The 25797-nt window shown below is 47.7% G+C and overlaps 1 protein-coding gene across 2 annotated transcripts in view; it reads right to left on the bottom strand.

Annotated features, from left to right (window-relative positions):
- Window positions 1-25797, bottom strand: part of ARMH4 (armadillo like helical domain containing 4) — a 60962-nt gene that overhangs the window by 30953 nt on the left and 4212 nt on the right. For both annotated transcript variants that reach the window (XM_054635245.2, XM_077180833.1), the window contains exons 2-5: window positions 22701-24078; window positions 21651-21866; window positions 19876-20070; window positions 7561-7815 (exon numbers count right to left, since the gene is read on the bottom strand). In XM_054635245.2, the coding sequence (XP_054491220.2) occupies window positions 7561-7815; window positions 19876-20070; window positions 21651-21866; window positions 22701-24027 (1993 nt within the window). In that variant the 5' untranslated portion in view covers window positions 24028-24078. The remainder of the gene's footprint in view (window positions 1-7560; window positions 7816-19875; window positions 20071-21650; window positions 21867-22700; window positions 24079-25797) is intronic.

Below are 25797 nucleotides of genomic sequence, written 5' to 3'. Positions count from 1 at the left end.
GGCACACAAGCCTACAGTGCTTCATTCTAAACTCCTTGTTTACCATTGTAACTGCTTTTATTTTTTTATATCTTAAACTATAAAACTCTAAACTTTCCTCTTCTTAACTTAACATGTCTTTGCTTTAAACTATAAATCCACATTCTCACTTCCAGCACCTAAGTTTGGAAGTCTCTTCCAAGGTCTCAGATCAAATCCTGTGTTTAATTCTAAGCTTTGGCTTAACAGGCCCAAAGTTCTGAGAATTCCCTGCATTTCAGATTCCAACTCTCTCCAAACTGAAGGAAAAGAAGCAGAAAAGCTGTGGATGGACAGGATCTCTTCACTCCTCCCTGCAATAGCCAGTAACTTCACTTTAATACATTGTCTGATGGGGCTCCATCTTCTCTGTGGGCAGGGAGCGCCAAAAATGAGAAAATGCCTCTAAATCCTCCCCCAGCCCCTGGAGACAGCACTTAATGGCTGGTAACAAATGGGCTGAGTCTTCCTCTGACACGGGTTTAACTGGGTGCATAAACATTGTGGAAGGGCTGGTGCTTCAAAGTGACATATCCAAGGATGTTTTAGTGCTGCTGCTTCCCAATACACTCCAACAAAAATGTCAGGGTAAAATATCAGCCTGATTATTGTGAGCAGCAGCTTTGTGTCACCTGTTTCTGATAGCTGAGCTGGGAATGACCAAGACACCCTCTAATCTCCTGATTTACTCGTAGGATCACAGGACTGTTCAGTTTGAAAAGCCCCTCAGAGATCAAGACCAACCATTTCCTCAGCACTTCCAAGCCACCACTAACCCATGTCCTCGAGTGCCACATCCATACAGCTCTTAAATCCCTCCAGGGATGGGACTCAACCACTCCCCTCATCTCTATCTCTTCCCTTAGCTTTGATTTCTGCCTTGAGGACAAGAGCTGAGGTGTTTCCAAGGGGAAGGATGTAGCTCCAGCTCATCAGGGGTTCATGCTCCCCTGTCACTGTCACATTTTCTGAAAAATCCCTTCACCAGGATTTCTTGTCCTGGGAAGCTGAGAAGCCTCGGAGAAAAATGAAAACAATAATTATCTGATTGCTTCTCCTGTGTTTTGCTGCTTTGGAATGTGGTTGGAGATTGTTTATCCAACATGTGAATTGTTTTGACTTAATGACCAACCACAGCCAGCTGTGTCAGGACTCTGGAGAGGCACAAGATTTTCATTGGTATCTTGTTAAGCCTTCTGTAAGTATCCTTTCTCTATTCTTTAGTATAGTTTTAGGATATCATTCTTTAATATAATGTAGTATCATAAAATAATAAATTAGCCTCCTAAGAACATGGAGTCAGATTCTCAATTCCTCATTTGTCCTGGGGACCCAGCAAATACCACATTCTGTGCTTGGAATCTCCCCATCCCAGCTCACAGAGCAGACACACTGCTCCTGTCTTCCCTTTGACACACACTGGCCTCATTCCCAGGGGCACAGCAGTCTTGTGCTGGATGGAAAAGGGAAGAGCACCAAAGGGTGGTGGGTCAGGACCACAGGGCTCAGAACTGTCCAAGTTTTGTGTCTCCTGGAAGGTCCCACTGACCAAGATCCCAGCACAGGGCCCTGCAGCTTGAAGAAATAAGGAATATTAGAGAGACACACTCCCCAAACCACCTTGGAATTAGGTCTGACAAGGAGCAAAAGCCACCTCAGATGTGAATTGTCCCCTCCTGGGAGCTGCTCTGCTGTTGTAACAGCAAATGTCACCCTGAGCTGGCAGAGAGGATCACCACTGCTCACAGACAGCATGCAGAATTCCCCTGGACAAGACAAACCTGATTAAATATGAGTCTGCTCCAGGACTAAGATGCAACCATGAGCAATCTCTTAAGTAAAACAGAAGCAATTCCAAGTGGAGTACACATCCCTCACGAGGGACAGAAACCTGAGTTAGGCACAGATTGATGGTGGGAGCTTCCCTGCTGCTTGGGAGAGGGAAGGGGAGCTAGCAAGGAACATATGGAACTGTATAAATTATTTGGAGCACCCAGAAAGACAGGAAGAATAATCTCTGCTCCTGAGACTGCTCATTTCTGTCTGCAGCCATGTGGAACCCAGGCCCTGCCTGGCCACAGAACTCCTATTAATACCTGAGCAGAGGGCAGGATTGCTGCAGGCAGCAGCACTTGGAGCATGGGGGAAAGGAAAATTTGCTGGTTACATTCCTCATCCTGGCTCCTGCCAGCCTCTCCCACCTGGGATTCCTATGGACTGGCAGGATGGTGACTCTGAGTGTCCATTCCAGGGAGAAATGCAGGTGTGCACATCCTGCCTCCAGAAGGGAAAGGCAATGCCCAAGCACTCATTTCATTCCCCTCCTTCAAATCCCCACTCTGCAAAGGCTCCCTTGTGAAACCAGAGGGGTCACTGGGCCTCTCTGTGGTTTCCTCACCACCTTTAAAGCACAGATGAGCCTTCCCAGGGTGATTAAGGAGATAAATGCATTAAAGATTAAAAGGCACTCCAATGTTCCAATGCCACGAGCTGTAAGAGTACTTAAAATAGATCCATTTGGGGCAGCAATTAAAGAACATATTACTAATTTCTGAGTCTCAGCTCCTGCCTTCCTAATGCTGGTTATTTTTGCCCATAAAAGCATTAATCCTATCTTCCTGTAAAAAACGACATTTTGAACATTCATCATCTTCCACTGCTGTCCTTCTGCTCCTCTGCCTCCCCATCATTAACCAGAGGCATCTGTTATATGGTTTATGCAGTGTAATTTGTGACCACAGATCTGCAATACAATGAGAGCTATTTTCTCTGTAAGGAGCTGCTCAGAGCTGCAAATATTTTTTATCCATTATATAAAAAAATATATAAAAATTCAGATTCCAGAAGTGTGTTTATTATGCAAGTGCCTTGTCATTACCTGAGAGAGTTATACAACCTTCCATTATAGTGAGAACTAATGTCCTACCCACAGAAGTACATGAAACACAGACATGGTTTCTATTTTGGAAACTACACGTTGAGGATTATATTGTCACACTTCATAACTTCTTCCTAAATTGCTGTTTGTTAGTTTGGTTTTTTTTTTGTTTAATCTCTAAATCCTATCCACAGGGATGGTCCAAACTCCCCTGTGTACAATTCCTGCATGGGCAGATGGAAATCAAAAAACAAATGCTGTGGAACCAGGCACCTTCTCACAAGCTACAACCCTGTAATGTGGAATTGCCATGAACAGGTGGGTGCAAAGAACACCCCAATGGCTCAGCTAAAGAAAGGCAGACCTGGACAAAAATTAATTTAGGTAAAAATAAAAAATAAAAAATAGCACCTAGCATACACACAAGCCACCACAGAGAGTAAATTCAGGTGTAATATGGAACTGCAGGTTGATGAAGACAAAGGTGCAAAGCCAAGTTAGCAAACATGGAAAAATTACATCAAGTGGACCCTAAAATGGAGAAAGAATAAATCACCAACTCCATACATTTTAAATGCACAATGCAAACTACTGCATGCCCCAGTGGGGTAAAAATAAAGGCTTAAATTTGCTCTAGATCTGCTCTAGATGTCCTGCTGTTACCTACTGTGGAGAGCAGGAGTTATTCCCCTTGGGATGGGGAGGACAGGCAGCACTAAGGCATCAGGAAATAGCTGGGAAGTCTGAGGCCATTTTCCTCTTGGCTCATTCTTGTTAAAGTAAGAATTCTCACAGAACTGAGAGAATAAACACTCTTGAGAACTGGGAGAAGAGGCCACCACCACCAGAAGCAGAGGGGTTTGATCTCCTTGGAGCTGCACAGTAAAGCCCACCTGCTCTAAAATGCATGAGAACCATAAACTATACTAAACTAAAGGACCATAAACTGTTCACCAGGTTTGAACCCACCTCAACCTACTGCACTTCTCCTAGTAATGCATCATGAAAGAGGGAGCAGGGGAAGATCAGGTATTTTTATTTATTCCCTGAAAATTCAAGTTATCCACCTGGTCTTTGTGTTCCTCTGATGCTCTCCAAGTGTTCAGTGTTTGCCCACCACACACCACCGACACACAAATCAAGAAATGAGTGCAGAGACACCAAAGCCACCTCACAGAGAATGCAGAGAGGTCCAAATGTGCTGCTCTGTCCTTCACTGGCAACCAGTGACACCAAACCAGGTCCCAAATCACATTCAGACCTTGCTCCCCCAGAGCTGCAGGGTGCCAGGATGGCTTTTGGAGAGTCAAATTCTGTTTTATAAATGCACAGATTTTCTCATTTTCTGCTTTACTCTTTGTCTTCATATTGCTGGTTAGAGAGCCAGTTGATGGGCTGTGAAACTGTCAGTCTCATTACTGGCACTAATAAATGGCTTTTGCTCAGCTGGAGTTAATGTGGGACCATCTGACTGCCCAGAACTGACATTTTTAATGATTTTGTTCCTCCAGTGCTTTCTCATTGACCACTACAAAAATCCAAACTGTCTCTTTCTCTGCCAAGCTGTTTTGTGGATCAAGTTCCTCGTTCTCCAGGGATCTGCACTTGTGTCAGCCATCAGAGCAAGCAGGCTGGATAATAACTGGCCTGAGAACAGCTACTCCAACACTTCTGGGCTCCTCTGCACTACAGATTTTAGCATTAAATGTCAAATTTCTGAAGGCTAGAGGACAGAAGCATCCCCAGGAGGAAGACACGTGTGCAAAGTGTTTTAAAAATGGAAAATGCCAGCTGTAAAAGTTTGGTGCTTGGATGTTGTCCCCTCACCCTGTTCTCTGTTGGGTGCTGCCACCTTCCTTCAGGTCTCCCTTTCCAATGCTGTATCCCAGGTGAAACAGAACAACTTCCCCTTCCAAACCCTGCTTAATTTACACAATAAGGGAAATTCTTCACATCCCAGTGCTATCTAGGGAAGGAAGAGACACACTGAGCTCTTCTGGGGATGTCCAGCAGTTACAAAGCAGTCCCCAAATTAAAAGAACTGGATCTTCAAAGATGAATCTTCAAAGATGAAAGTCACCTGGAGAAAAAGGGTTTCAAAGAAAAAATAGCCCAGCCAGCAGACCTAAAGCTTAATAAGTCTTTTCCAGAGAGTCTGGTGTCTCCAGGTGCTCCAGCAGAACAATGGAGCAGCTCCTCCAGCTTCCTGCCAGGTTTTGGGGGGGGATTTCTTCTGTTCTTAACCACCCACTTTGTGCTTTTCCCCACCTTTCCTGTTCTGCCAAACCCCTCCATCAAGAAACCCATAGCCAGGAGCAGGTATGGACACAGAGGCAGCCTGATGTGTGCCATGAGTCCAGAGCTGGGAAGCAGGGCAGAAATCCTCACCTGGCACAAGCTGGAGAGGGGAAGGGCTACACCCCTGCAGAAGCAGCTGCCATTGCTCCCTCACTCCCAGGAAATCAGCTCTCACCCCCTGGCTTCAGCTCCTTCCATGGATTTAGGTTATCAGTGTGAGCTCATGCAAGCCCTTGGTTTTCACAGAATCACAGAATCATGCATGGCTTGGCTTGGAAGGGATCTTAAAGATCATTCAGCTCCAATCTCCTCATCTAGCTCCATTTTCTTTGTGCCTATGAAACATAAATAATTTCCCTTTCTCTTAGGAGCACTGCTGAGCAGCAGCACACTGCAGGTGGGGCAGGAGCAGTGGCACAGAGCCACTGAGGTCACCTGGACAGGAAAAGAATTAAAAGGCTTTTTACACAAGTGTCTGCCTGCTGGAGTCAGAGGGGTGAGCCACCAGCAGAGAGGCTGATCCCACTGTGTCCCCTCTCTTTTTGCCAGCACAGCCCTGCACAAAAGCCCCACCTAAGTCCTAAAAATGAACTCAGCTCAGCCACAGCCTCATCCTCTCCCTCATGGGTGTTGTACTGGCTGCAGCAGCCTAAAAACAAAAGGCAATCCCAGCCACTTGGATCTGGTGACTTGCAGGGAAGACCAAAATCCTCATCTGCCCAGTGCTCCAGGGGCTCAGAGCCATCACTGTGATGCTGACCCAGCTCACACTGCACAGGGCTCCTCCAGTGTGCATGGAAGTCAATAAAACATAAGCTGGGGGGGAGAATCCTGCCTTGTACCATCTAGTCTGTTTATTCCTTGTCCCAAACTTCTGCAAAGAAGCCCTTTCAGGGCTCAGAGGAACAGCACCAGCCCCTGGTCACTGCTTTCTCCCCTGCCTGCTGTGCCAGACCTGCAGCTCCTGCCCTGAGCCTCTTCCTCCAGCAGCTGGAAATGCAGCTGTGACTCCAGTCCAGACACAAACCATGAGCTGTGTCTGGCACAGAACCTCCTCTGTCACCCCAAAGCTGATGGCAAACATTGTCACACACAACAGCACCACACACACACCTCTTTCACCCAGCTTGCCAAAGACAACCAGAAACCCTTAAGGACACAAATTATTCCCCTCACACAACTCGTGGGGAGACAGCAGGACATGTGAGACAGCCCTGACACAGCCAGCACCCAACAGAGTGCTTTTCAAGCAGGATTTAGTGTGACAGGGAGGGATCAGTCCTGCTGCAAACTCAATCTCTCCTTCAAAGGCCAACCCTCCCACAGAGGTCTGGAAATCAAACCTCCCACACAGTTCTTGAAAGACAATCTTTGATTCAATTAAGGAAGCCAAGATCACTAAAGCAGGCTGGAAACAGCATCACAGAGGTAAAATCAGAATTATGCTTTCAGGGGAAGTGATAGAAATCACATGGGTGTACATGATGGACAATATATAAAAGACTTGGGGTTTTTTTTATTTGATGGGCTTCTAAGAGCAGCTAACTCCAATAGTCACACACAAAGACCTTCTGTCTAGATGTGGTTCAGCTCCCACAAATTCACCTGAAATGTTCCCACTGTGTTTGACAGGGCTTGGCTTGGGAATTGAGTATGCTGGGAAATTATTCCAGAGCTTTTGCCAGGCTGGACGAGCTCCTTTCTCAGATCTCCTTTGTCCCACAGCAGCTCTGACCTGCATCACAAGGACTTCACACACACAAACACTGACTTCCACGTGGAATAAGGACAGTCATTAAACACAGGGCCTGCATGTACAGCAGGAATAAATTTTGTAAAGCTTTACAGAGGCTTTGCAGGTTTGTCTTCACACTGCCAGCACAGCTTCCCAAGGCTGGATCATAAATGGGCCTCTTAAAATGTCAGAAAAGTGAAACTCAGACAAATGTTCTGAAGTAGCAAAGAGGATGGTGAGCAAATACCCAACTCCTTTGTCCCCAAAGGACAAATATCCCTGCACCAACCCATCTTGGGCAAAGGGAACTGAAATTTGCCCAGGAATCTCACCTGAGAAGATTTTGGGGTTTTTTTGTCCAACCTTGGAGCAGGACAACACTAAACTCTGGGAATCAACGAGCAGCATTGGAATATCCATCTTTTCCCCAAAATGACAAGTCAGGTCACGCTGCCTGGGACACATCCCAGTGTCACCAGTTGTCACTGATGAACTGGGATTCCTCAGGAATGAACCTGCTCTGTGTTTAGCCTGAGAGCCAGCCCATGGCTGGCACGAGGGAATGCCTGGTGCAGAGTGAAGAGCAGGAGAGGTGAAGGGGAGAGGAAGAAGGAAGGGGCTTTTCTCTTACCCAGACCCTGGTTCTGCTGCTCCCACTCAATGGTGTCAGGAACCTGGTAGGACACCCCAGCCAGCTGGGCCACAGGGTTTTCCAGGCCAGCCAGGGGCTCCTGGGAGGTCTCTCCTGGCAGTGTGAAGCCAGGCAGATCCGTGTCACCCTCCATGCTCTCATCCATCAGGTCCAGGTCTTTGTCCTCCTCGTCTTCCTCTTCCTCCTCTTCTTCTTCCTCCTCCTCCTCTTCATCCTCTTCCTCTTCCTCACCCTCTGGCCAGAGAGACAGAAAAGAAATGTCAGGGAACATATTTAACTAGACCTCAACACAGGAGAGTCAGCAGACACACTACAGTGGTAGCAGCTGGTACTATACATTCTCCTCATGGTTAAGAGTTTATGCAATTGCAGTTCAAATTGAAGTTGTAATTCACGTGTTGGAAACACAGGAGATGATTTCACATCTTAACATGGGGAAACTTTAGCCCCACAGCATCTCCCTGTAATGCAGCACCACAACGTGCAAGAGACCAAACCCAGAAATAATTTTTACCCTGGAGAAACAGAATCTTGAAACAGAATTGTTTTGATTCCTTGACATTGATGTTCAAAGCTTTAAATGAAATCTTGTGCCTGATCATTTTATTTCTGAGCTGAACAACAGTTCCTTTGGGAGTGGGAAGCAGAAGGTTCACAGATCTCTCAGGTGAGCACCAGGCTGAGCTCCTCCAGAGCAGAGCAGCTGCAGGAACCTGTCCCTGTTCTCTGGCAGGAAAACACCCACAGAGCTTCACCTGGAGGAGCTCATCACCAGTGGAACTTGCTGGGGAACAAGGAGATGTCGTCTCAGACTCTCAAATTAGTGGGAAATGCAGTAACTTTTTGCTTCCTAGCAGCAGGGTGCAAACAAGGCTGTGCACGTGTACAACACCTGGGTTTCTGTAACTACAGAGCTCCCTGCTTAACCCATCACAGCTCCAGGGAGAGCTCTTCCCCTGATCTCCAGTCTTGGAGGCAGCAATGAGTTGGTTCTATGTTTAACTCTAACTGAGTCTTTCCCACTGCTTTCAGGACCAGGTTGCTCCAAGCCTGATCCCACCTGGCTTTGGGAAGAGTTGGAAATAAGGCAGCATAGCCAACACTTCACAGGAGAGCTGATCAATGAGACTCTGATGAAATTCCTGTGAATTCAGTGCAAGGTCTCCCTGCCCACAGAAGGGGGGATTGAAACAAGATGATCTTTAAGGTCCCTTTCAACCAAAACCATTCTGTGATTCCATGAATTCTCTGCTACAGCAGATACCCATTTATTCACAAACTATAAAATAGGAAAAAAATAAATATTTAAGCCATATTTCATCACTAGGATCTAAAATGGCAACACAGGAACCACTGTACTGGATCAAACCAAAGGGTTTTTTCCTAGTTTTTCCTATTTCCAGCCACAACTGGCTGCAGATGCTGAAGGAAGTCTAGAGCAGGGAAAATACAGAGCCAGCCTTCCCACAGTATTTTTTTTCCCCAAGTCATAGTTATTAAAGTCTCAGGGACATCCTATGCCAGCATTTGCATTGGAGCTATTTAATAGCTGCTGATGGAGCCACCCACCAGGGAAAGATAATATCTGGAACAATGGCATGCTTTGAATTTCTCACAGTTCCTTTTCCAAGGCTGAGAATTGAAACACAGTATTTATGCACTTTTATCTAATTTACACCAACTCTGCTCAGCCCTGTAGAAAAATTCCCTCCTGGTGTAGTCACCCTGCATCCAGGCATTGAAAACTAACAAACCACCCTTTGTTAACCAAATCCTTTATTTGTTATATTTGTTACCCAAATATTTCTGCTGTAGCTGTACCTCCTATAGGTTGGTGGCAATCCAGCCTGGATTAAAAGGCTTCCAAAATTTGGGATACCACATGAGATGGGAATATGAGAAATCAGTGCCTGTTACAAACCCACTGATCCACTGTGCTGTGCCATGGCATCTCCCTGCCCTGGAATTCAAGGATTTGCTCCCAACCACTGCATGTTTTCCTCAGCTCACCAGACAAGACAATCCCAGTGCTGCCTTTCAGTCCTGCCCCTGCATTCCATACAAATGAGCTGCTGCTGGGATTTAGCTGCATCACCCTGCTAGAGCCTGACTTTGGTGCCTGGAAAGATCATTCCTACCACACAGAGCATCTAATGGAGCTCCCAGGGATGCAGCTAGCCCCTTAAATCCCCACTGCACTTTAGAGGCAGTTTCTGTATTATAATGTGCCCAGCATTCAGAATCAAATCAGAATTTTCTCTGTCAAAATGCATGTTTTCATACAAAACACACAGCTGTGAAGCTGAGAGTGGCACCTGGAGAGTGCTCACTGCAAAGACAAGTGAATGTAGGTCTTTTCCCTCTGCTGAGAGCAACACAGCTATCAACAATCCCAAAACTCACCAGCAGACACTCTGAACAGCCAGAAAACCAGAGAAAAGGAACATGAACAGAGCTTTGCCCTAGACTGGGTGGGAAAAGCAGCCAGGAGAGAACAGGCATTGGATTTTTACCTCTGAAAAACTGTTTTGGGACGAGGGTTTTAGAATACCCAATCTAAATCTTCCCTGGTGGAACTTAAGGTTGTTTTCTCTTGTCTAATTTCAAACATTTCCACCTAAAACAAAAACAAGCTGTATCTCAGCAGCATTCACCCCAAAATTGCTCTCACACTGAGCCAGGCTAGAGACTCAGTTTAGCAACACAGGACTATTTTAAAGGGGAAAAAAAACACCCAAAATGCTGCACAATCCCAAAACTCACCAGCAGACACTCTGAACAACCAGAACACCAAAGAGGAACGTGAACAGAGCTTTGCCCTAGAGTGGGTGGGAAAAGCAGCCAAGAGAGAACAGGCATTGGATTTTTATCTCTGAAAAACTGCTCTGGGACAAGGGTTTGAGAAGCTTCTTGTGATTTTTAGCAATCCAAGTGACACACACCTGCCAGGATGGAGTGCTGAAGCCACTGATAGCCATCTCCCTGTCTCCAAAGCCTGCTGGCAGCCAAGCTGAACACCCAAATTGAAAGTTCTGAGACCACTTATCACATCTGATGATCACCAAGCTTCATCAGTCAGCAGGCAGGCACAGCAGAGAGCTGTGAATAATGAGATCCTTGCAGCACAGCCCCTGCAAAGGGGGAAGGAAAAGGCTCTGAGCTTGCTCCCTTCTCCTCTCTGCCTCATTCCTGCATCTGAAATCAGCTTTTTAAGCCCCATCCTGAAATGCCAACAGCTTGCCTTGCTGCAAGGTGCAGTGCAGAGCACCACTTGGTGGTCACAAGGAGGAAGCTGCACTTCCAAAAAAAAAAAAAAAAACCCCACAACTTCCCAAAATTGGGATTTCAGCAGAGGAGGCACAACTGTGCAGAAGGCTGGGCACTCCCATAAGGTGGGAAATGGAGATGAGCAGCACACAGCCAAAGCTCAGGCTGGAGGTTTGTGCCTCACACTTCTACAAAAGTCACATTTTCCCTCCTAAACTGGCACCTTTTGGCCTTCAAAGGGCCTCAGCAGCAGATTGAAAGAAAACTGTTGGGAAAGACTGAATGCAGCAAGGAGGGAAAGTGCAAAGCCCAGCAGATGCAGAAGGAATCCAGAGTTCCATGTGCATTTGCAGCTCAGTGTGAACTATTTTTGTGTGACATGGAATGGTTTAGGTTTGAAAAGCCCTCTGAGATTAGAGTCCAACTATTAATCCTGTACTAAGCCCCAAGTGCCACATCCACACATCTTTTAAACCTCTCCAGGGATTGGGACTGGGCAGCCTGGCACGATGCCTGACCATCCTTTTATTAAGGACATTTTCCCTAATGTCCAACCTAAACCTCCCCTGGTGCAGCCTGAGGCTCTTTCTCCTTGTCCTGTCATGTGTGGCCTGGGGAAGCTGTAGGGGAGCCCCAAGGAAAGAAGTCTGAGATAAAATAACACATTTTAAGCAGAGTTTGTGGAGGATTTCCAGCTTTATTTATAGAAACAGCCACCACTGGGCTTTATCAAGGGACTCTGAATGGATCCAGTAGTGACACAGGTGAGATCCAGAGGATGGGATTTGCTTTTTCACCACAAAACTACACATCCACAATGATTTCTGTGGCTTAGGCAGAGCTGAGACCCCCTCACTCCTCCCTTGTGAGGCATTTCCCTGACCCAGCAGGAACCCACAGTTTGTGGAATCTGAAGCAAAGCAGCAGCATCCAGCAGGTAAAAGCCTCAAAAATCAATTTTTGGGGTTGTGATGGCTTGGAAGAAGCTGGAGCTGAAGCCACTTGTGCTCATAACCTTGCTGAAGGCAATGGAGCTACAGCAGGTTTTCAGCTGAAGAAACCTTCACTGAAGAATGATGTTTCTATATTTAGGTACTTTCCATTAATGTTTGCAAACACTTGGATTGCTCAGGAGAGCCAGGAAAGCATGATTCTGTCAGGCTGAACACACAGCAGCAGAAAGATTCTTGCTGTGCCCTGGGCAGCCAGAGGCTCCCAGTGGAAGGTGACAGATTCACTCAGAGGGACAAAGTGAATTCCAAGTGCAATAAAAAAACCCAAGAAACAAACAAAAAAACCCAAAACCCCAAACAAACAAACAAACAAAAAAATAACAACAACAAAAAACACAAAAAAACCCAAACAAACCCCACCAAAAACCCAAAAAAATTTACAAAAAAAACGCAAAAAAATTTTTAAAAAATTAAAAATTGTTTTTATTTATTTAATTAAAATTATTTATTTAATTAAATTTGATACTATGTTATATATATTATAATATTAAATTATAAAATATAACTATATAATTTATATAATATCTAATTATATTAGATATTTTATATTATCTAATTATATTATTGAATTATGTAACATATTATCCATTATATATATTTAATAAATTAATTATAATTTTAAATTATTTTATTTGTTTATTAAAAGTATTTTACGGGGTTTTTTTGATTTTTAAAAACAAAAACCCAAACAAACAAAAAACCAAACAAAAACCAATCAACCAAAAAAACCACCAAAACCCAAAACTAAAAAGGAAAGAAGCTGCAGGACAAAACATTTGCCCTGTCCTTTCCCTGCCCAGCCTCCTCCACACCAAACTCAGGGGATGAAGATGTCTAAATGGTACCACAGAGGATTGCAGTGATCCTTGCCAGTTTAAGCTGTGTTTTTATGTGGTGTTGAGTGCTGCAGGGTGACCCCTGTGTGCTAATACCACCATGCAAATATGTAAATAATGCTGTGTAAATAACAACAGGACAGGGATGGGGAGGTCTGTGGCTCCCATCTCTTGCCAGAGCAGAAGGGAGAGGCACTAAGGAGCCTCTGCCAAGTGTTTTCTCCCACTGAGCTTCACTTTCTGCACTGGTTTTGTGATCCCAGCTGATTGTCAAGGCAGGGAGGCCTTTCTAGGACAAATCTTTTATTATTAATGTGTTTCCTGCATGTGATCAGTCAATGTCACCATCCAACAAGCCCCAAAATGCTGCCAGGAGCCTTTGCCAGCCTGGAAGGACAGAGCTGCTAGGAAGGTGGAGAGGATCTCACCAAGCAGTGCTCCTGTGCTGGGCCATGGTGTGTGATGGTGTTCACAGGGGTTTCAGGTAAGGGAGGAGATGAGAGTGTTGACTGCATGTTTCAGAAGGTTTGATCTATTATTTTATTATATACATTACACTAAAACTATACTAAAAAGAATAGAAGGAAAAGTTTCATCTCAGAAGGCTGGCTAAGCTAAGAATAGAAAAGCCAAGAATGATAACAAAGGCAGCTGCCTCAGGCTCTCTGTCCGAGCCAGCTGAGCTGTGATTGGCATTAATTACAAACAACCACATGAGACCAATCCCAGATGCACCTGTTGCATTCCACAGCAGCAGATAACCATTGGTTACATTTTGTTCCTGAAGCCTCTCAGCTTCTCAGGAGATAAAAATCCCTAGAAAAGGATTTTCACCAAAAGACGTCTGCGACAATGGTGGGGCAACAACCCAGGCACAGAAACTCTGCCAAAAATCAGAGTAAAACCCCCCTGGGATGGGTTCTGCAAGCCCAGTCACCTGCACTGCAAAGCCATCCAAGGGATTTGCAGGATGTGGTGTTGTCTGTGCTCTGGAAAAAGCAATCTTTTGGGAAGTTTCATCTGGGCAATTGAACAGAGACAGGGAAGGGATGTTGGGAGGAAACCTGGTGGGTCAGACCCTACACACAAAGCAGGAGGACATAACCCTTCCCATAGAAGAGATTTACACATCACAGAATCATTGAGGGTGGAAAAGCTCTCAAATCATTGAGCCCAACACTCTCCCAGCACTGCCAAGGCCACCCTAACCCATGTCCCCAAGTGCCACATCCACACATCTCTTAGATCCCTCCAGGGCTGGTGACTCCACCACCACCCAGTCTCTGATTAAATTTTGCCCTAATACCCAACCTAAATCTTCCTTGGTGGAACTTAAGGTTGTTTTCTCTTATCCAAATTCAAGGATTTCCTCCTAAAACAAAAACAAACTGTATCTCCAGCAGCATTCACCTCAAAATTGCTCTCACACTGAGCCAGGCTAGAGACTCAGTTTAGCAACACAAAACTATTTTAAAGGGGAAAAAAACCACACCCGAAGTGCTGCAGAACACACTGCATGGGCTAGAACCATTTCACTCCCTGGCTTGCTGCAGAACAGCTCCTCTGCCCCTGGCTGTACAGGTGTTGGACCAATCAGTACAAAAATAAAGACAAGAAAGTGGTGATTTATCAAGTGAGGGGCAGTCAAATCAGTGCAGATTTAATGACCACGACTGTGAGTAGACAGGACAGAACAAGACAGATGAAGGCAGATAAAGAGTTTACAACATCTCTTAACAAAAGGCTTCCCCAGGAAAAGGGCTGTGGGCATAGGACTTTTTTTTCTAAACCACAAAAAAAAGCCCCAAACAACCAAAAAAAAAAACCAACCACAAAAAACACCAGCAGAGACAGAAATTCCATTTTAATTGGAAAAAGCTGTTGGTGTTTTCTTCCAGAAGCATTCAATTCAACCCCACTGCCTGGGAACAGAGCAACCAACAGGCCAAGAGTTAAGAAAACATTTAATTTCAGATTTATTTTCTAGACAAACCCAGCCTGGACCATCACAGATGATGCATAGTGGGGAGCAGGTCTGTTATTATGGGCTACAGACCCCAGGTGTTAACTCAGATCCTGTGAGGAATAAGAGGAGCCAAAGGGAACAGGACTGAGTCCACTCAGCTCATTTGTAGTCTAATCTCCTGCTTCTTCCCCATCCTGGTCCCCTTCCTGCAGCATCCCAAAAGCTCCCCAAAAGCCCCATGAGCAACATTCTCCCAGCTGCTGAGGAACCCCAGGCATGAGCAGCTCCAGCAGAAAACATTCCTGCTTATCTACACACCCACCTCCCTTGGGCCAGGAGGGCAAACTGCTTAATCCTCAGATTAAAACAAACAGAAACTCATTAAAAACCTTCACTCACACAGCCCAATTACAATGCAATAATAGCAGCTGGGGGGGTTTATCTGTTATTTTTGTCCAAGCTTGGAGATAAGCATGGGAAAGCTACAACATTGAAGTGATATTTAAGTGAACTCTCGTTTTTTTGGGGACAAATCTAAACATCTAAAACTGTATTAGAAACATCTAATACAGTTCAAAATTCAAATAAAGCTTGGTCAGAACGGGATCAAGGTGGGGCAGACTAAGAAATACCTGCTGGAGGCAGAAGAGTGGCAGAACATCACAAGGAACAGAGAGCATGGAGAAGGGAAGGCTCCAGGAAGACCTCAGGGACACTTCCAGTGCCTAAAAGGGGTCCCAGAGAGCTGGAGAGGAATTGGGACCAGTGCATGACAGGACAAGAGGGATGGCTCCAAGCTGACAGAGGGCAGGGTTAGATTGGAGATTAGGAAGGAATTCTTGCCCATGAGCACAGTGAGGCTGAGGCTGTACAGTAAAACTGTGCATGTCTGTATCAAACACTTCCAGAAGAGAGAGGAGGAAAGAAAAAAGTTGAGTTTGATACAAAAAATAGTCACTTTTTTCACCATTTTTTGCTACAGAGGAAAAGGAGGGATGAGCCAGCACCTGCTGTGAAGAAGATAGAGGTCAACAGAGAGCAGTTCCCATTTCAGTGGGAGCAATAAACAAGATGCAAGAGGGAAGTGTGTACCAAAACCATTTAATAATTCATTCTGCACGTGCTCTAAACCTTCTGCTCCTTGCCAATTTAATTGATAGCCAAAGAGCTGGTGAGGAACTATAATATCAGGCTAGTTAACCATGCTGGGTTAAGTGCCTGTTTTATTTACACCTCTGCATCCTAATTTAAATTTTTAACAGGGTTGTAGAGATTTAATGAGGCAGATCTTAATCCATCCAGTCAAGGTTCAAATAACAATCCCCTTCAGAGCCCTAATTTCTGGGAAAAATACCCTTCACATCCAAAAAAGGATAAAAAAAAAAAAAAGGAAGGTTCCTTGTACTGTGCCACAGATCAAAAGAAAAATGGGGAGTTGAAGCATCCTTTATAAATTGATGTAAATGGCAACAAGTTCTGAAGTATTCAGGAGGCATTTCTTCACAGAAAAGGTAATTAAACATTGGAAGGGGCTGCCCAGGGCAAGTGGTGGAGTCACCATGGCTGGAGGTGTTTAAGAAAAGACTGGATGTGGTCTGGTTGACACAGAAGTGTTTGGTCACAAGTTGGACTCAGCCCTGAAGATTTTTCCCAGCCTAAGCTGTTCTGTGGTACACAAAATAGCTCACAGCAGGCTGCAAATGCACATGAAACTCCAAATTCTGCCAGCTGAGAGCCATCCTAATTAATTGGGAACACTCCACACTCAAGAGCTACTTGGTTAAAGCCTCCTCCTCTGGAGCAACTGATTTGAAGTTGCCATTTTCAGAGCTGTTGGCTCTCCTGCCACCACACAACAGGCACAGCAGCTCCTGCTTCAATCAGAGCTCTGAGCACCCTCCACAGCCTCCTGCAGCTCTCCTGACCCCTGAGCTGTGGGAGCAGCTCACTCCCAGCAAGGGATCAGAGGGAATTGTTCCCTGGGAGGGTGTGAGATCCTGGCACAGGTGCCCAGAGAAGCTGGGGCTGCCCCTGGAAGTGCCCAAAGCCAGGTTGGACAGGGCTTGGAGCAGCCTGGGACAGTGGAAGGTGTCCCTGCCATGGCAGGGGGTTGGAATGAGAAGGTCTTTGAGGTCACTTCCATCCCAACCCACTCTGTGGTGCCACAGTTCTCTGCTATCCAGGCAGGGGGGTGACACTCAAGAGAACCAAATCTTGAGTCTGCAGGGCCAGATACAGACTCAGCCTCACCCACAGTGACAGCACCAGAGCCTGGTGAGCTCCATCAGGAGGTTGCAGCTGGAAACTGCACAGATTCTGCAGAAGATGGAGCATGCACGTGTCCTGCCACCTCAGAAAGTCCCACCTGCCACACTGGGGATGTGCAGCCACCTCTGCCAACACCATGGCAGATGTTACAGCACAGCACCCAAGCTGAACAGCAAGCTGGTTTCTTTCCAAAAAGTCACTTTTTGAAGTGTGTTGGGAGGCTCCCATAGTGGTCCTAAGCCAGCTGAGCCAGTAGTGTCACTGTCATATTTTCTGAAAAATCCCTTTGCCAGGATTTCTTCTCCTGGGAAGCTGAGAAGCCTCAGGAAAGAATGAAAACAATAATTATCTGATTGCTTCTCCTGTGTTTGCTGCTTGGGAATGTGGTCTGGAGATTGTTTACCCACTGGTCATTGTTTGATTGGGTCCATGTGAATTGTTTTTACTTAATGACCAATCACCAGCAGCTGTGTCAGACTGAGGAGTCAGTCACAAGTTTTCATTCTCATTCTTGTTAAGCCTTCTGTCTGTATCTTTTTCTTTAGCATAGTTTTAGGATAGCATTCTTTAATATAATATCATAAAATAATAAATCAGCCTTCTGAGAACATGGAGTCAGATTCTCATCTCTTCACCTTGTCCTGCAGACCTCACAAACTCAACACCAGTAGCTCTTTGTACCCAGAAGCCCTACAGAGAAAGCTGCAGTGCTCAGCTTGCTAGAGAGACATACAAACTCTAGGCACAGAGACAAAACCCAATCAATTCCCCCAGACAAGCTTATCCTCTGCTGTGTCCTGTCCCCATATCCTATAATCCCTTTACAGGATTTCTCAGACTAGGAAGGGCAAAGTAGAACCAAGCTCACCAAGGAGTCAAGGCAGGAGGAAATTTGTTACCCAGCTCATCCCTCCAGAGTCCACCAGAGTGGAGGATAAGCTCCTCTAGACATATTTTCATTTTGCCTGTGCAATTTGATTTTTAAAACACTTTTGCATCCAAGCCAGGCAGGTGAATACACAGATGCAATTAACCACAGGCAGTTTGGCACAGATGGTCCCCAAGAAACAGAGGGAGCTGAGCAGCAGGGGTTTGTATTTAATGATGAGCCAGGCCTTCAGTGAGGCAAGTCAGCAGGACCCCACTGAAGGCAGCAGAGCTCACTCAGCTCCTTGCACTTCTTCCAACAGTGAGCCTCTCCCCAAAGGGCCAAGAGCCCTCATTAGGCACCCAATCATGTGCCTGCAACAGCATCCCCCAGAAACCTGAGTGTCCTGGGCTGGAGCTCCATGTAGCTTTAAAGGAAAGCACCCCCAAACATCTTGGATCTGGCAGCATCAAGATATTCTGAGAGTAAACAGGAGGAACTGTAATTTTGGGAGCTAAGCTTCCAAATGCCACTCCACCATGAGGATGTGATACCCCCCAACTGCCTTTAAGCAAAAAAAATTGTTGAGAGAGCAGAGTTGTAGCTCAAAAATGTTCCTTTGTGCTTAACTGGGGCAGCGCCATCCCCAGGCAGAAAGCCTTTCCCCAAATGATAATTGTAATTGTCCCATTTTACAAGATGTGGATTCATCTTCCCCAGCACCTGGGAACCTTCTGGCTCCCTGCACAGAGGTCTGGGCTGAGCAGAAGAGATTTAGACCACAAGAGCTGTGCCAGTTGTCAAATGCACACAGCACAAGGAACCCTATGTCCCTTGGAGAACAGAGCCAAGAAACCCAGAATCCCACTTAAGTCTTCAGCTACAGCCCATATCTGCCTTTAGAGGAGCCTGGAGCAGAGAAAGCAGAGTGCAGAGGGAATCCAAGAAAGTTGCATCAGTCCTGTACTGGAGCAGAAAGATTTTTTTTTTTTAAATGCCTGTGCAGAAGGTCTCATTAAATTGAGAGAGACCAATGCTCAGCTGAAACTGAAATCCCTCTTATCTTCCCATGCAGAAACCCAGGCTTCTAAAGGAGATCCCAGAGGGCTATAAAACACTTTAGCCTCCTGAATCACACTGCTCTTGCTAAGCAGAGACCTCATTTCCCAGCCTGAAGGATCAGGTTTTCCCTACACACACGACCTTTCCCTCCCCTGCTGCCACTCTCCCACCAGCACCACAGCCCTGCCTTGCCAGAGACATCCAAAATTCATCCTGGCAAGGGCAAAATGCTGCAGAGTTGGAGCCCCAGAGAGCTCAGGGAAGGCTTCAAAGCCAGCAGCAAGCCAGGAACATGCAGTGGGGAAGACTCCCAGCTTCTGCTGCCCTCTAAACTCCACAGGAGAGAGAGAGTTATTGCTTCCTGCAGAGAAAAGATGCTGATGAGCTGTTGTCTGGAGCACCCCACCTCTACTCAGAGGAGAAATACCATCTGGCAGTGCCACCCCTGGAGAGCTGCCAACCTTTGCAGTAAAACACTAAGGCAAGAGAAGGTCAAGATAAAGGAAGGGGAGCAAAAACAGGCAGAAAGATTAATTCCTGCCAGGTGGTATCAGCCCAGAGACTGGAGCACAGAACTGGATGGATGAGCAAGCAGAGAGGAGTTCCAGTAGGAAAAGGAGCAAGGAACAGTTCTCTGCAGGCAAATTGTGGGTGAGGTGAACAGAGGGCAGATCAGAGCTGCAGCCCAGCTCCAGGGCAGGCTGTGCTTTGCCTCAGCACCCCTTTGGTGGGTGCATTACAGGTGTGCAGAGCAGACCCTGCTGCAACAGCAACACCACTGCTGCTCCCCAGCCAGGAGAAAACCCACCCCCATCCTCCAGAGCCACTGGAATTCCAGGCATCCTCCAGGACACTGCTCACTGCTTGCTTCCCGTGCCTCCTGAGAGAGCACAGGCTGTCCAACACTTTATTGGCAACAGTGAGATGTGCACACAGGCAGACAGACAGACAGACAGACTGGGGGCTGTCAGGGCAGGGCTGGCACCCCACAGGAGGCCCCCTGCCCCCGGGTACCTTCAGACTCCAGGTGGTCCAGCCCGTAGGTGCCAGCTGTGCTGGTCCTCCTGGCAGAGGAGGCCACTGATGCTGGAGTCACCAGGACCACAGTTCTGCTGGCTGGCTCCTCTGTCTGTCCAGCTGGGGTAGAAGACATCCCACCAGGGGCTGGGACAGCTTTCTCACTGGTGACCAGGATCCCATCTGTGAGATCTACAGGAGACAGGAAAGAGCAACTGTCACATTCTCTGAAAAGTTCCTTCTCCTGGGAAGCTGAGAAGCCTCAGAGAAACAGGAAAACAATATTATCTCATCTGCTTCTCCTGTGTTTTGCTGCTTTGGAATGTGGCTGGAGATTGGCCATTAAATCAAAATAATTCACATTTCATATAAACAATCACAGTCCAGCTGTGTCAGGACTCTGGAGAGAGTCACAGGTTTTTCATTAGTATCTTGTTAAATCTTCTGTCTGTATCCTTTCTCTATTCTTTACTATAGTTTAGTATAGCATTCTTTAATAGAATATAATACCATAAAATAAGAAATTAGCCTTCTAAGAACATGGAATCAGATCCATCATTTCCTTTCTGCCACCCTGAAAACACCACAGCAACCATTCAATATAACAAGATTTTATAAAAACCCAAGAAACCCCTTAATGAAAATTTAGCTCAAAAGAAGTTCCCAAACTTTTTTTTCCTTTGAGAAGTGACCCTGCTGTAGTGAAACTTTCTCCTCAAGGGCAGCCAGCAAAGGAGGTTCCCCTTAATGAGGGGGGAACCCCTAAATGTTTTAATTCCATTGCTTTAAGGACTACTCATCACCACACCCTTGCAAGATCAGAGCACCAAGCCACCAGTTGAGAACTGAGCCAAGTGACAGATCTAACAGCTCATTACAAAGATAAAAGTTGGTTAAATTTATAATTAAATCCCAGAAGCAAATTCAATTGGTGGAATCTGCCAGAAGAATCTTCTCCCCCTTACAAACAGCCCCTAAATTCAGAGATACAATGCAAACAGCTTCTCTTCTTTTGATGCCCTGCAACACAAGAATTGCCAGAAAATCTGCCCAGCAGCATTTTCATTACAGTGGTCCCCTCTACTACAGAAACACACTGCAGCTCAAAGCCAGCCTCGTGCTGAGGGAGCCCTTGCTACACTCCTGTCAGGAAGACAGGCTCCAACATGCACCTGCCAAGGTGACACCAAACCAGCAGGCAGCAGCTCCAGGAACATGACTGCTTACAGCATTTCTGTATGAGCCACAGCAGCCTGAGAACAACCCCCCATTTCTCAGTGAATATCACTGCAGGCTTCCACACCCAAGGGCTTGCCAGGCTCCTGAAGGAGGGGGTCTTTCCCCCACCACTGGCTCCCATGGAACCCCTGATGAAACATTTTCATCCTCTGGATTGAGCATCAGCAATCTGTGACTGCCTTGGGTTCCAGAATTAAGAACTCTCCCTCCACAAATAAAAAAAATTGCTCAAGTGTCAAAAGCTAAAGGCAGCTTGCTAGCAAAGACAGACAGGGGGCTTGTTTGGTTTGGGGAATTTTTTTTAAACTCTACTCCACTTATTTGGGGCAAAAAAAAAATCCATATGCTGGCAAATCCCAGAGTGGTGGATCTCATGGCATGGGCAGAAAGCAGTGACAGCCCAGGTTTAGAGGCAGAGGGCAGAAGTTTAGCAAAAAAAAAGTCACTTAAATAAGGATGTTACATTGAGATTGGAGGGTGACACTGGTTCCAGAGGCACCATCCCATCTTGTGTCCTTGAGGCAGAATCCTACCTTCTGCATCCACAGGGCTCCCTGTGGAGGAAGCACCCGTTGCCAGCAGCACCTGGGTGGCACTGGGAGCTGTCAGCATCTGGGTGTCCTCCCCACTGTTCTCCTGAGGGAAGCTGGCAGCCCCTGCTCCCTGGGTGGCACCAGGCACCTCTGGCACAGCTGGCACAGCAGCAGCAGCAGCCTCCTGGGCAGCTGTTGTCACCTCCTCAGCAGCACCTACAGCAAGAACACAGGTCAGGGCAGGCTCACAGGACAGCTGGCAGCAGCAGAGCACACATCTGAAGCAATAGGAAAGGAACAGAACTCCAGGAATTAACAGTTCCAGAGCACAGGGCCAGCAGCAGGGCCAGCCTTCAGTGCCCAGCTCCCACTGAAGCCTCAGCTATAAAGACTTGTGACACAAAAATCAGCCTCAGGTTGATTTTTGTGGCACAAATCTTAATAGACAGTGTTGTTTCCCCAACATCTGGGAAACAGCAGAGAGGCAGCCTGCTGACAAGTCAAGTGCTTAAAAATTAATCTAGAAATTAATCAGTCAGGTTGCAGCACCAGCCTGCAATTAGCTTCCTTTCTTTTACAGCAAAAATTAGGTCTTTTGGATGCAGTGAAGGGAAATCATCCTTTTACATCTGCAGCCAAAGAGGGAAGAATAAAGATGCCCAGCAATTAGAAAGTCCTCGTCAACCTAGAAACATGCCCAACACCTGACCTGCCTTTTTTTTTAGCATTTCCTTTATATTTTAAACCCCAAGTAGGAATACTGTCATGAGACTGAAGGTGCCATCTCTGGAGGCATGTGCAGGGCAAGGTGACACCCTCAGGCTGTCCAGGAGGAGTTCAGCCTGCAGGTAAGGGTGGGGACAAGCACTGGGCAGCCACAGCTTCACCATGGGGCGAGGAGACAGCCCAGGAGTTTCTGTCACAAGGGCCAGCAGCTCTCTGAGCACCCTTGTAAAGGCATTTAAGACACCAGTGGCTCACAGGCTGCTGGCACAGGTCACTTTAAATCCCAGAAATGAGAAGCAAGTGTCTGTAACAAGCAAGTTTTACCTTTCCATGAACTCTCCAGAGTAGGAGAGAGCTCAGGCTGGGTATCTGTCACCACAGCAGCCTCTGGCTGTGACGGAGGGACGCTCTTCTCCTCCTCCTCTGCTGTGACTGCACTTATGTTTCCCAGGGAGCCAAGATCAGCTGTGCCTGCCTCTGACAGGTTCCCAGGGTGGGAAGCAGAGCTGCTGCCTGGGGAAGTTGCTGGCAGCTGCTCCCCTTGCACTGGCACTGTGCAGTTGCTCTCCTTGGCAAGCTCAGGCGCTGCTGGAGGGGACACTGGGGAGGGCACTGCTCTTGTGGCATCCTCTTCCTCCCCCACACCTTCCTGGCTGGTCTGGGATGGCTCTGTTGTCCCCAGCTCCTCATGAGATGTGCTTCCCCCTCGACTGATGTCCCCCAGCTTGGTGTCATCCCAGTCAGGTGGCACAGTGTCCATAGGGGGGATGGTGACAGTGCCAGCCGTAGTGGGCAGCTCCTGTTGTGTGACACCTGTCCCAGCTTCTGGCTCAAGGAAGGCCTCAGTTGCCACAAGGGGAGGTTTGGCAGCCACAGATGTCGGTGGAGCCAGGGATTTCAGGGGGCTCCCTGTGCGGGCTCTCAGCACTCCCAGCCCAGAGGTCACACCTGCGGCCTGGGGACTCGGGATGACAGGGAGGTCACTTGCTGCTTCCCAGCTGGGAGAGCTGGGGCTCAGTGTGGGCTGGGGCACAGCTGAGAGGTGTGAGCTGCTCTCTGCTTCCTCATCCTCCTCCTCAGTGGTCCCTGAAAGGGGGTTTGCTGAGGGGCCAGCAGAGCTGGGCTCCGCTGCCACACCACCCTCAGTTGTGGCCTCACCAACGGGGCCACCAGACTCCTCCTGGACTGGAGGGCTCAGCGTGGTCACAGCTGTGGTCAGCATGGCCCTGAGTGCTTCATCCTCGTGCAGCTGAGGCTCAGTGGGGGCCAGCTCCTCCTCATGGCCAGCAGGCAGTGCCCCAGCAGAGGGGTGAGCCCCCAGGCTCACCTGGCTGCTGGGCACAACACGGCTCGGGCTGGCAGGGAGGGCTTCTCCTTTTGCAGTGAAAGCTTCACCCAAGGGTGTCCCAGAAGGCTGTGCTGACACTGCACAGGGCTCTTCAGAAACTGTCTGCTCAGAAGGGCCCAGATTGTTTTTCAAGTCCACCATGGCTGTCCTTTCATCTTCCAGCCCATTCCCTGCCCAGGGGCCATGCTGGACCTTGGTGACATCCTCCTCCTCCAGAGGCTGAGCCAGGCACGGCAGGCTGGAGGACAAGAGCAGGATGCTGCAGGTGAGCACACAGATATTAAATCCTTTTGATCTCCTCATGGCTGAGAGGAGATGTGTCCAGAAGCCTGCAAGGCTGACAAATCCAGAGACCTAGAAGGGGGAAAAGGAACCAAGATTACACAACCCATAACCAACCACAGACCCAGGGCCTTAAATAATGGGAGACCAAGACTATGACCAGTTGTGAGCAGACCCGCCACTACACATTCCAAGCAATGAATTCCCCCATCTGTTTTACTCTTCTCAGCCTACCCTACCTGAAGAGGCCAGACAAAAACCAAATGTTGATCTGAAGCCCAGGACCTGGGAGCTCCAAGGATCTGAAGCCCCAAGACCCTGCCCAGCCCCTCCCTAGTAACAGAGTGCTATGCTCTACCCAGCAGGCATCAGACCTGCAAGCAGTGGTGTGGATCAACCTGTTGGTCCTGAACCAAGTCCAAAAATGATACTTGTCAGGACCATGAAGTCTCAGGTTTGTCCTGGCCAGCCCTGTTGGCACAGGAGGAGACCAAGGAACCCGCACAGAGAACAAGATGGGTCTGTGGGGGACAACACAGCCCCAGAGCCACACCAGGAGGCTTTAGGGCTGCCCCATGTCCTGGCTGAGCTTCTTGGCCCCACTGAGGAAGCTCCAGACCAGAGAGCAGCACTGCAGCATCAGCACAGTGCCCGTGCTGCACTGCACCACAGAGGCACGTCCAGAACGTCTCATGTCCAAACCACCGAGGGTTTCCAAGAGAGCACTGAACCTGGAGGCCAGCAGGGATGCAGCCAGCTGACAGCCTGCCCTTGGCAAGCTCTGCTGCCTCCAGGCACACAGCTCCAGCTCCCAGCCACCTCCCCTGGGCACCTGCCTCAGCCCTGGCCACTCCAACTGCACTGCTCCAGAGCGAGGACCATCCCACCCAAGGCCTCAGTCAGTGCTCACACCAGGGCCATGACACCACAGACATCCCTCTGTCACAGCAGAGCTGGCAGCTGCTCATGGGCACAGACAAGCCCTACTGCAAGGGCCTCCAGCCACCAGCAGCTTCAAGTTCTTTCTCTCACGTGTTCCTCCAGTTCTGGGGCCCCCAACATGAGAAAGAGTTCGGATAAATCCAAAGAAGAGCCACCAAGTAGATCACAGTAGATCACTCTGTTACAGGCTGAAAGAGTTGGAAGGTGGAGAAGAGAAGGCTCCAGGGACACACTGGAGCATCTTCCAGTGCCCAAAGTAGTTCCAAGAGAGCTGGAGAGGGACTGTGGACAAGGGCATGGACGGACAGAGCAAGGAGGAATGGCTTTTCACCTAGGTTTAGATTAGATATTAGGAATAAATGATTGACTGAGGGTGATGAGGCCCTGGCACAGGGTGCCCACAGAAGCTGTGGCTGCCCCTGGATCCCTGGAAGTGTCCAAGGCCAGGTGGGATGGGGCTTGGAGCAGCCTGGGATAGTGGAAGGTGTCCCTGCCCATGGCAGGGGGTGGAATGAGGTGAGATTTTACCATTCCCAAGTGAACAGCTCCTTCCTTTGGGCTGCAGGAATAACAAATATCAATAAGGAAAGAGGTTGGGGCTGTCAGAACCACCCCTCAGTCTTCCAAAGAGCAGCAATGGTCACCCTGTGCAGTGCCACTGCTCATGGGCACCAGGATAAATCCCTAAATTTATCCACACTCCTCATTTCCCCAGCCAGACTGCACATCCAGAAGTATCACTTGCATTTGTACCCACAGAGTGCAGCAACACAGCTCAGAATTAACCACTGCAGGCTCCAGCATCTGGCTGAGCCTTCAGGGCACACTGAGTCACTTTTTCCATGCTCC

The sequence above is a fragment of the Agelaius phoeniceus genome, chromosome 6 (genome assembly GCF_051311805.1).
Source record: "Agelaius phoeniceus isolate bAgePho1 chromosome 6, bAgePho1.hap1, whole genome shotgun sequence".
Classification (NCBI taxonomy): domain Eukaryota; kingdom Metazoa; phylum Chordata; class Aves; order Passeriformes; family Icteridae; genus Agelaius; species Agelaius phoeniceus.
The sequence above is the reverse complement of the archived record's forward strand: the minus strand, read 5'-3'. Positions and strand labels throughout refer to the sequence as shown.